General features: G+C 35.3%; 1 protein-coding gene across 4 annotated transcripts in view; it reads right to left on the bottom strand.

Annotated features, from left to right (window-relative positions):
- GRID2 (glutamate ionotropic receptor delta type subunit 2) overlaps positions 1-12,563 on the bottom strand; it is a 1,592,807-nt gene that overhangs the window by 602,868 nt on the left and 977,376 nt on the right. For all 4 annotated transcript variants that reach the window (XM_081594858.1, XM_081594839.1, XM_081594831.1 and 1 more), the window contains one exon: positions 5,519-5,638. In XM_081594858.1, the coding sequence (XP_081450984.1) occupies positions 5,519-5,638 (120 nt within the window). The remainder of the gene's footprint in view (positions 1-5,518; positions 5,639-12,563) is intronic.

Genomic DNA, 12,563 nt, shown 5'->3' with positions numbered 1-12,563 from the left:
TATCATTCTACAAGTAATTAAGTAACAAAATGTCTGAAGAAAGACACACGACTTTCTGGTATAAAATCATGAATGTTTTCATTTTCTGAATCTCAATTATTTTTATACTAAACTTATTTTATGATTCTAGGTTAACTATTTTGTTTCCATCTGACTAGATTTGTCAGACTCTTTGTGACCCCATGGACTATAACCTACCAGGCTCCTCCATCCATGGGATTTTCCAGGCAAGAATGCTAGAGTGAGTTACCATTTCCTTCTCCAGGGGATCTTCCCAACCCAGGGATCGGAACCTGGTCTCCTGCATTGCAGGCAGACTCTTTACCGTCTGAGCCACTAGGGAAGCAAGATAAATGTAACTCATTTCTTATTACTAAATAAATACATTTGAAGACAGAGAATTGCCTCTAAGACAGATTTTTCGCCCACAGTTTTGAAATTCTCTATGACTCAATGGTAATTTTTGATGCTAAATTCTTCCAGGTTCATTAATTTACTCTAGCACCAGGTACTTAGCATTACATAGTTCCTTGGTCACCATAAATCCCACATTGATAACCACAGGTTTTGCCATCATAAATCTGCTACACCCATGCTCGTTAGAGTGAGATTCACACTGAGACAATAGTGAAAATGCAGAGGCTTAAAAACAAAGACAAATCTTAAATCAGGCAGAGAAGTAAGGTAAGATGATTGGCAGTGAGACAGCAGGTCTCAACCACAGCACTGAAGCCAGAACCCAGGCAATGAGATCATCAAATATGGTTAAAGAGTAAAACTAGCACTTTGAAATTCTGTGTCTAGGGAAAATATGTTTAAAGGAAGAAGATGAAATAAAGATATGTTCACGGAAATAAAAACTAAGAAATATGGCCACAAGAAAACCATCAAAATGGGAAAGTTAAAAAAATATATACTTCAGGCCAAAGAAGAGCAATTCTAGATAAAGATGTAGGAAGGAAAAACAAGCAAAGAACGTAGAACACATATGGGTATATATAAAATAAATATTAATTGCACATGATAGTAATGGTAAGACTTTTTAGAATAAAAAGGATAATATTAAAAACTTGAACAATAATAATCTATCACATGAGAGGTGGATATATTGAGTGAATGGAGTTAAAATGTTATGTTTGCTGAGAGGAGGATTAAGACATTGTTTAACACTAGATGCTGATAAAGTATACCTGTTGTAAATTCTAGAGGAACTATTAAATAAAAGCAGAGTATATAACTTGCAAATTAGTACAGGAGAAAAGAGGGAATTGAAAAATAAAATATATATTAATCCAAAAGAAGACAAGAAAGGACGAAAAAGGAACCTAGATTAGGCAAGGCAAATAGAATGTAACATAGTGGTAGAATGTATAAGACAGTAAACCTAGCTCTAAATGTATTATCAAATATATTTCATTTAAATACATGTAATGCTCTCATTTTCAGGCATAAATAGTCCAATTGGTATCAAATAATGAATTATATAGTTTCTTAAGAGTTAGAAGTGGAATGAAAGGATACAGGAAAAGTTGTAAGTAAAGGGTAGTGAGAAGAAAGTTCACCAAACATATTAATGGAAGGTAAATTGTTTTGCTCTATTCATAGAAAAAATAATAATGTTATATAATAAAATACATAATAAAATAATAATACTTTAGTGAAGAAAGTATTATTAGAAGTAGAAGCTTTATAATAATAATTTAAGAATGTTATTCACAAAGAAAACTATTCAGAAATAAAAATAAGTTCAGATCTTGAAATGCTGTAGATATTTAAAAGGATATAACTAGCAGTTTTACACCAATACATATAGAAAAGAAAAAAAAAAACTTTAAAATATCATAAAGATAAACTTTTCAAGTTTATAAAAAGAATTAGAAAATATGACTTTTATTTTTTATCAACTATGGAAAAATAGAATCAGTAACTTAAAAATTCCCACAAGAAAAATTCTAGTCCACATTGGCTTCATAAGACCATCTATCAAACATGTAAGGAAAAAATTCTTCCAGTTTTATATAGAGAACTAATAGAGAATATAAAAAGAAATCCTCTCCACTACATTTCATGAGGCTAACTTAACCTTAGTATCAAATTACAACAGAGAAAATTTCAGGTAACCTTAGTCAAGAACATCAATGTAAAAACCTTAAGCAAGTGGTAGTAAATAAAAAATATATATAAATATGGAAACATTATGAAATTATAATTTTGTAAAAATATAAAAATCAGGTTTATCCCAGGAATACATGAAGTTGCCTATATCTGATCAAAGTTAATGAAAGAAAAAGGGAAACTTTATATTTAGTAAAGTTTGCATCTTTTTCTGCTATTGATAATAATCAAGAATGCTTATTATTGTTATTTAATACTTTCATTCAACATTGTCCTAGAGGACCTAGTCAGTGTACTAGGCAAATAGAAATAAAAGATATCAAAATTAGAAAGGAAGAGACAAAATCATTATTCACAGATGATATGCAAAGAATTCAGAATTTACAGATAAATTATCAGAATTAAAGAGTGGAATAAGAATGCTGGATATAAAGTCAATATAAAATATCAGTGCCATTCCCATATATCAGCAACCAACAGAAAATGGGGTTTTAAAAGATACTATATTACTTTCATACAGTACAATACCACTAAGCCATATAAGTGAAAAAATAAAAAAATTACTGACATGCAAATAAGAATGTACCTAAAATATGTTGAGAGAAATAAGATACATATTACTATACTATCCATTTATATGAACACTAAAACCAGGTAAACTATCTGTGTAAAGAAGAATGATGGAACATTTAGGATAATGAAAATACTATATAACTTGAGAGTAGTGATTACATTGGTGAATTCAATCACTGACAGCCTTGTGGACTTAACATTTGTGCATTTTATTGTATTTAAATTAAATTTCAATAAAAAATAAACAAGACACTATATTAAAAAATAAATTTGTACTTTTTTCTTTTCACATGTATTAAAAAAAAAAAAAAAGCAGGGAATTCCCTGGAGATCTAGTGGTGAAGATTCTGTGCTTCCAATGCAAGGGGCATAGATTTGATCCCTAGTTGGTCAATCCTTAAGGAAGTCAGTACTGAATATTCATTGGAAGGATTGACGCTGAAGCTGAAGCTCCAACACTTTGGCCACCTGATGCAAACAGCTAACGCATTAGAAAAGACCCTGATGCTGGTAAAGATTGAAGACAGAAGGGGATGACAGAGGACAAGATGGTTGGATGGCACGACTGACTCAGTGGACATGAGTTTGAGCAAGCGCCAGGAGATGGTGAAGGATAGGGGAGCCTGGCATGTTGCAGTCCATAGGATCACAAAGAGTCAGACATGACTGGGTGACTGAATTGAACTGACTGAGGCACTGAGATCCCACATGCCCTGCAGCACAACCAAAAAAACAAAACAATTAAAATAACAGTAAGAATAAGAAAATAATTTTACAAAACAGACACTTTTTAAAAAGCTACAAAAAAATTCCAGGTAGACAAAAGACTTCAGTTTAGAAGACAGAATTGTAAATCCTTCAGAGTATAATTGAGCATAATATTTTTATGACTCTAGCAGTATGGAATGATTTCTTGAGTAAGACTAAACAGCAATAGTCACAAGAGAGAAAATTCATAATTCTACTAAATTTAAAGGTACTGTATCTAATGAAAATTAAATACAAGGAGAGGAAACGATTTGCAATATAAACAAATAACAGAAGATTAATATTCAAAATATGCAAACAGCTCTTAGACTCAATTATATAAACAAAGATAACCCAATAGAAAATGGCCAAAGGACTTGAATAGGCAATTAACTCAAAAAAACAAAACAAATCAAAACAAAACATGAAGAGCAAAAGAATGCAGGGAAAGATGCAGAATCTTTTTATAATCAGGGAAATTCAAGTTGAGACAAAAAGATATATCATTATACATTGAATAGCCTAATAAAAATTTAAATTCTAACAAAACCAACATTTGGTGCAATGTGAATTCAAAGCACTACTGGAGGTATGTGAATTGGTAAATATTTAGGCAAGGAGGTTTGAGATTATGTTTCCTTGTGTTGCAGCAATTCTACTTCTGGATACAAATCCTATAGAAACACACACACAAGTACAATATTATATAGCCAAGATGTATGTCTAAGAATCTTCATAACATCATTACTTATGATAGCCTAAAAGTGGAAACAGTAGACTGTGACACATATATACAACAGAAACAGGCTACTGTAGATCATGACACATGTATACAAAAGAAAATGATACAGCAATATAAATGAATAGACAATAACTATATGTAACAACAAGAATAAATAACACAAAGTGAATACAAAAAGAAAAAAGAATATATTCAAAATGTGTTCATTCATAAATTGAATACTGGAAAAATGAATGTTTAAGGATGTACCCTTAGATGATAAAATTATATTCAAAATGCAAAGAAATGAATATCATAAAATTCAGACTAATGGTGATACCACTGAGAAAAGATGTCAGGGATATGAACAAGAAATAATATAATAAAGCTTTTAGGATGCTTGATATGTTCTATTTCTTTACCATAGTAGTGGTTGTTTCATTTACAATAATTCAATCAACTATCCTTGTGGTTTATGCAGTTTTCTATTAATATATGTTTGCTATGCTTCATTATAAATCAAATAAAAACACAATAAGATAGTTTCAACTTCTCTAGCATAAATTTACCAAAAGGTTTTTATTGCTAATTAGAATAACTCTAAATTTCAATTTGTCTAAATTTTCTGCATCTTAAACCTCAGCACTGGAAAGAAACATCTACTGAAGAACTTACTGTCAATGCAGTCAGAGATTTATTGCTATGAACTTAGATTTGCACATTCAATTACCTTAAGCTTTTCCCTACCAAAAATATCTAAAAATGGCATATAAACTATAGAAAAATAATTTCTCCAGGGGTTTTTAAATCTCTTGTTGAAAAAGCGACTGTCCCAGCAATTCATGAAAGATCCTTTATAAGCACTTAACTTCTTCTTACATGTGATCTGAAGTATATAGAAGAGTTCATTTCCTGCAAACCATTTTCTTTCTACTTATTACATGACATAGTTAGTGAGATACTATAATGTCACTTTTTATAGACTTTCCCTCTTATTGTATGAAATTTATCAAAGCTCTTATTCTGATTTTGTGTATCTTACAAGCTAAAAACCAAGCAGCTATTGCATTGTGCAAATACTAAATCCACTACTGTATAAAATTATTACAGTGAATAGAAGATTATGCTAGTTCCCTAGGCAACAATAGGTTTATTCTTTCCCTTTATTTTAAGGCACAGAAAAAATTTGTTGCTTAATACTTCTAGTGAGTATGTAAGGTCCTCTAATTCTCTAGCTTCTTCATTTCTCTCAAACTATAATATAGACTTTAATGTATACTGTGACTATAATGCATGGAAAACAATCCAGTGAAACCATATTACTATAGGAAAAGGCAGATTTATCAATGTGTCTGGTCTTACTTTGCGAACACCTCGGCCAAGCTCTTCTCCATAGTTGGTTCCAAGAATTTCAAAATGGACATTGGGATTGCCTCCATTTTCTCCAAATTCTAGCTCTCCAGTCAATCCACTGACTCCACCCTAAAAGAGAGAAAAGAAACTCATGTAAGATTTTTGAAGATGTAAAATAATAAAAAGGGGATGTCATAGGAACATGATTTTCATCTATAAAATAAATATTTTTTCAAGCATGCAATTATTAACAGGCTATTCTTTAATAGATGCACAGCATTAATAGTGCAGTTGAAAGCAACCTTAAGTATCACTTAATCCAATCCCATCCAATTTACTGAAAAGGAAATTTTGACCCAAAGAGTAAAATTGGTACTCAAAATGACACGTTTGCATTGATACTAAATGCCAGGCTACAATTTTTGCCAACATATATTGAATACAAAATACAAGATACTTCCAGAGAGCTTAGAATCTACTCCAGAAACAAGTTTTAACAATACTCTTTCTGCAGCACAATTCCATTCTAATTTGAGCTAGAATTGCACTGTAAATCTTCAAAGCCATCGTTTCCAATTTTTGGAGTTTTGCATTTTCTCCTTTAAATATCTTTTTCCAAGTTAAAAAAAAAAATCTGAATTAGTCTTGAACTCTGTTTTTGCTCTTAAACAGCAGTTCTAGCTATTGTGATTCACTGGTAATTTCCAAGTTCATCTTTCATTCAACATAACAGATGTTCACTTTTCCAACAGATGACAATGTAGGTCAGACTTCTCGCTTTCTTGTTTACCATTCTTTCCTCAGTTGAGTTTATAAGCCTCCACATTATTTAGTATTTTACAAATGAATATAAATTCTGAGTCAGCTCTAAACCATTTCTAACTGAGAATGTTGGCCTGATAATCATATATATTTGGACAAATTATCACAGTTTGTAAATTGCTTCAATTTTCACCTCTGTAATCAGTTCAGTTGCTCAGTCATGTCCAACTCTTTGCGACCCCATGGACTGCAGCGCGCCAGGCTTCCCTGTCCACCACCAAATTCCGGAGCTTACTCAAACTCATGTCCATTGAGTTGGTGATGCCATCCAACCATCTCATCCTCTGTCATCACCTTCTCCTCATGACTTCAATCTTTCCCAGAATCAGGGTATTTTCAAATGGGTCAGTTCTTCACATCAGGTGGCCAAAGTATTGGAGTTTCACCTTCAGCATCAGTCCTTCCACTGAATATTCAGGACTGATTTCCTTAGGATCTCCTTGCAGTCCAAGGGACTATCAAGAGACTCCTCCAACACCATAGTGCAAAAGCATCAGTTTCTCGGTCCTCAGCTTTCTTTATAGTACAACTCTCACATCCATACACGACTACTGGAAAAACCACAGCTTTGACTAGACGGACCTTTGTTGGCAAAGTAACGTCTCCTTTTTAATTTGCTGTCTAGGTTGGTCAAAACTTTTCTTCCAAGGAGCAAGTGTCTTTTAATATCATGGCAGTAATCACCATCTGCAGTGATTTTGGAGCCCCCTAAAATAAAGTCTCTCACTGTACCCACAGTTTCTGCATCTATTTGCCATGAAGTGATGAAACCAGATGCCATGATCTTGGTTTTCTGAATATTGAGTTTTAAGCCAATGTTTTATTCTTCTCTTTCACTTTCATCAAGAGGCTGTTCAGTTCTTCTTAGCTTACTACCATAAGGATGGTGTCATCAGCATATCTGAGATTACTGGTATTTCCCCCAGTAATCTTGATTCGAGCTTCTGTTTCATCCAGCTCAGCATTTCTCATGATGTAATTTGAATATAAGTTAAATAAGCAGGTTGATAATATACAGCCCTGAGGTATTCCTTTCCCTATTTAGAACAAGTTTGTTGTTCCATGTCCAGTGCTAACTGTTGTTTCTTGACCTGCATACAGTTTTCTCAGGAGGCAGGTCAGGTGGTCTGGTATTCCCATCTCTTTAAGAATTTTTCACAGCTTCTTGCGACCCACACAGTCAAAGGTTTTGGCATAGTCAATAAAGCAGAAGTAGATGTTTTTCTGGAACTCTCCTGCTTTTCAATGATCCAGCAGATGTTGGCAATTTGATCTCTGGTTCCTCTGCCTTTTCTAAATCCAGCTTGAACATCTGGAAGTTCACAGTTCATGTCCTGTTGAAGCCTGGCTTGGAGAATTTAGAGCATTACTTGGCTAGCATGTGAGATGAGCATAATTGTGTGGTAGTTTGAGCATTCTTTGGCATTGCCTTTCTTTGTGATTGGAGTGAAAACTGATCTTTTCCAGTCCTATGGCCACTACTGAGTTTTCCAAATTTGCTGGCACATTGAGTGCAGCACTTTCACAGTATCATCTTTTAGCATTTGAAATAGCTCAACTGGAATTCTATCACTTCCACTAGCTTTGTTCATAGTGATGCTTCTTAAGGCCCACTTGACTTTAAATTCTAGAATGTCTGACTCTAGGTGAGTGATCACACCAGTGTGGTTATCTGGGTCATCAAGATCTTTTTTGTATTGTTTTTCTGTGTATTCTTGCCACCTCTTCTTAATATCTTCTGCTTCTGTTAGGTCCATACCATTTCTGTCCTTTATTGAGCCCATCTTTGCATGAAATATTCCCTTGGTATCTCTAATTTTCTTGAAGAGATCTCTAGTCTTTCCCATTTGATTGTTTTCCTCTATTTCTTTGCATTGATCACTGAGGAAGGCTTTCTTATCTCCTTGCTATTCTTTGGAACTCTGTATTCAGATGGGTATATTTTTCCTTTTCTCCTATGCCTTTCACTTCTTTTCTTTTCTCAGATACTTGTAAGGCCTCCTCAGACAACAATTTTGCCTTTCTGCATTTCTTTTCCTTGGGGGTGGTCTTGATCACTGCCTCCTGTACAATGTCACGAATCTCCGTCCATAGTTCTTCAGGCACTCCGTCTGTCAGATCTTATCCTTTGAATCTATTTGTCACTTCTACTGTATAATCGTAAGGGATTAGATTTAGGTCATACCTGAGCAGTCTAGTGGTTTTCCCTACTTTCTTCAACTTATGTCTCAATTTGGCAATAAGGAGTTCATGATCTGAGCCACAGTCAGCTCCTAGTCTTGTTTTTCTGACTGTATAAAGCTTCTCCATCTTTGGCTGCAAAGAATATAATCAATCTGATTTCAGTATTGACCTTCTGGTGATGTCCATGTGTATAGTCTCTTGTGTTGTTGGAAGAGGGTGTTTGCTATGACCAGTGCGTTCTCTTGGCAAAACTCTGTTAACCTTTGATTTGCTTCGTTTTGACCTCTGTAATGTTGGTACTTAAATATATCTCATTTGCCATAATCTCTAACTCAACTTCTAGTCTTGTTTGGCAGGTTTTATGTTGTATGCTATATCTTCTGCTTCATCTGTGTCTTATAGCCCATCACATGACACTGAGCTCACAGCAGCCATTCAAACAAATTATTCCTTATTCATTCATTTCAATATTTAATCAATTTCATTTTTCCAATAATAATAATCAATAAAACTGATCCTTCACTGTTATTTTAGAATAGCTTCTCTCTTATTATCCAGTTTTATTAATAAAAATTTATTGAATTTGAAGTACCTGTGCTCTTCTCATATGTGATTAAACAGTCAAGTGTATGAATTTTGAAGTCAGATTTCCTGGATGTCAGATTTGAAGTCATATTTCAAATCCTAAACGATGAGGCTGTGAAAGTGCTGCACTCAATATGTCAGCAAATTTGGAAAACTCAGCAGTGGCCACAGGACTGGAAAAGGTCAGTTTTCATTTCAAACCCCAAAGAAAGGCAATGCCAAAGAATGTTCAAAGTACCGCACAATTGCACTCATCTCACACATTATCAAAGTAATGCTGAAAATTCTACAAGCCAGGCTTCAAAAGTACATGAACACTGAACTTCCAGGTAGTCAAGCTGGATTTAGAATAGGCAGAGGAACCAGAGATCAAAATGCCAACAACCAATGGATCATTTAAAAAGCAAGAGAGTTCCGGAAAAACATCTATTTCTGCTCTATTGACTATGCCAAAGCCTTTGACTGTGTGGATCAGTACAAACTGTGAAAATTCTTCAAGAGATGGCAATACCAGACCCACTTAATCTGCCTCTTCAGAAACCTGTATGCAGGTCAGGAAGCAACAGTTAGAACTGGACATGGAACAACAAACTGGTTCCAAATAGGAAAAGGAGTACCTCAGGGCTGTATATTGTCAACCTGCTTATTTAACTTATATGCAGAGTACATCACGAGAAACGCTGGGCTGGATGAAGCACAAGCTGGAATCAAGATTGCCGGGAGAAATGTCAATAACCTCAGATATACAGATGACACCACCCTTAGGGCAGAAAGCGAAGAACTATGGAGCCTCTTGATGAAAGTGAAAGAGAAGAGTGAAAAAGTTGGCTTAAAACTCTATATTCAGAAAACTAAGATCATGGCATCTCGTTTCATCACTTCATGGCAAATAGATGCAGAAACTATGGGAACAGTGAGAGACTTTATTTTTGGGGGCTCCAAAATCACTGCAGATGGTGACTGGAGCCATGAAATTAAAAGACACTTACTCCTTGGAAGAAAAGTTATGATCAAGCTAGACAGCAAATTAAAAAGGAGACATTACTTTGCCAACAAAGGTCTGTCTAGTCAAAGCTGTGGTTTTTCCAGTAGTCGTGTATGGATGTGAGAGTTGTACTATAAAGAAAGCTGAGTGCCGAAGATTTGATTCTTTTGAACTGTGGGTTTGGAGGAGACTCTTGAGAGTCCCTTGGACTGCAAGGAGATCCAACCAGTCCATCCTAAAGGAAATCAGTCCTGAATATTCATTGGAAGGACTGAGGCTGAAGTTGAAACTCCAATACTTTGGCCATCTGATGCGAAGAACTGACCCATTTGAAAAAATCCTGAGGCTGGGAAAGATTGAAGGCTGGAGGAGAAGGGGACTACAGAGGATGAGATGGTTGGATGGCATCACTGACTCAGTGGACATGAGTTTGAGTAAACTCCGGGAGAGTTGGACATGACTGAGTGACTGACCTTAACTGAACTGAACTTCCTGGATTTTATCAATGGTAGCAGAGTCTTCTAGTTGTATAAACCTGGCTAAGTCATTTTAATTTCTCTATTTCCCAATTTCTACATCTGTTAAATGCAAAATAATAGTATGTACCTGAGAAGATTATTACGTAAATAATATAGAAGTGTGTTTAATAAGTTATGAGAGCTTAATTACTATGATCATCATCATCATCATTATCTCCATGATTATTTCGTTCTTTTTTTGGTTTATAATTCTTCTAGAAATTATAATCACGCTCCTGTTTTTTTTTTTCCAACTAAAGTTTATGAGGGTTGCAAATCTCATATGCTTGAAGATTTACATAGCTTTGGAAAATGCTTTTGTTAATTTGACTCAGTTATATTTCATTGCATGCCCACCCACTCCAGTATTCTTGCCTGGAGAATCCACCTGGACAGAGGAGCCTGGTGGTCTACAGTTCATGGGGTAACAAAGAATTGGAAACGACTGAGCAGCTAAGCACAGCATGTATTTCTTTGACTAGTATTTGGGGAGTAAAGAGTTAAAGCAGCTGGTCTAGCTTCTGTCTACCCTCTTTCTGATATGTGTATGTGTGTACCTGCTTATGGAGCAGCCAGGGGAAGGGGAGATAAAAGGAGCTAAATGAGTCTAACGTCCTTGTGAACTGCAACTCTAGGTAAAGGGATGAGTAATATTTACTAGGAAGAAATGTCTTATCTACAAAAGCTCTTAGCAAGATGTCCCAGTCTAAAGAATTTATAGTAAACAAACTCCAAATCTATGGGCTAATGGCTTATGGCTCTGTGGCAAATGTCCTAAAGCTTTACACTTTCTAGGGCAAAAACAGAGATATTTCATAATGTAAATGCTCCCTATTGTGTGACATAGGCTTTCAAAGCCTTTTTTTTGGAGACAGAACATACATGTATGCCTGATGTGGGAAGAAAGGACTTGCGGAGCCATGCAGGATTTCCAGTGAGCTCTCTCTCCTTTGTCAGTGTCTCTTGATTGCCTTTATCTTTGATATGGGTACACTATCCTATTCTGATAAGGGAATCTGATATTGTATATTCACTCAGTACTAATATTTCAAGGAGCCCAGTTATCACTTAAGGTTTTAAAGACTGGGGTTTAAGGACAGTGGATCTTATTATCATGCTGCTGCTGCTGCTAAGTCGCTTCAGTCGTGTCCGACTCTGTGCGACCCCATAGACGGCAGCCAACCAGGCTCCGCCATCTCTGGGATTCTCCAGGCAAGAATACCGGAGTGGGTTGCCATTTCCTTCTCCAGTGCATGAAAAATGAAAATGAAGTCGCTCAGTCGTGTCCGACTCTTAGCGACCCCATGGGCTGTAGCCTACCAGGCTCCTCCGTCCATGGGATTTTCCAGGCAAGAGTACTGGAGTGGGGTGCCATTGCCTTCTCCCTTATTATCATAAATATCTCCAAATGAGAAATACAGTAGGAATTTGATTGACAAATATAGCTTGTATTACTACATGTAGATCAAACTACTGGTATTCAGAAATCTTTTTATAAGTGCTTTTTATGCTTTCAATCACACATCTACTTCAGTAATATTTCCAATTATATCAGAATCTTACATTTTTGACAGAACTTTATTTCCAGGAAAAGGAGGGTATCAATATGATTGCTACATTGCAAAAATGCTATCCTCCTGAAAATTCTAAACTTTGGATCACCAGACTGCCTGGCATTGTATTATTATTATTCCCCATCGATACTCAGGACCACTCTGGGCCAGTGTCTTCTCTGGCTCATAGCTGGTACTGAGCAATATAGGCCACTTTAGTGCATATTGCACACGTTACAAAGTTCCATAAATCAGTGAACCCACATTTAATTTACTGTGGCCTGCACTTATCTTTTTTCACCTTTTTGACTTCATAATTTACCGGCTTTATGTTATATTCTTAATGAGCTATTAGCATGTGTAATCAGTAAAACTTTCCCTCATGTAGTATAAAGGATGTTTGAGAG

Source organism: Giraffa tippelskirchi, chromosome 1 (genome assembly GCF_054371585.1).
Source record: "Giraffa tippelskirchi isolate mGirTip1 chromosome 1, T2T-mGirTip1v1.2.pri, whole genome shotgun sequence".
Classification (NCBI taxonomy): domain Eukaryota; kingdom Metazoa; phylum Chordata; class Mammalia; order Artiodactyla; family Giraffidae; genus Giraffa; species Giraffa tippelskirchi.
This window is presented reverse-complemented; position numbering and strand designations above follow the sequence as displayed.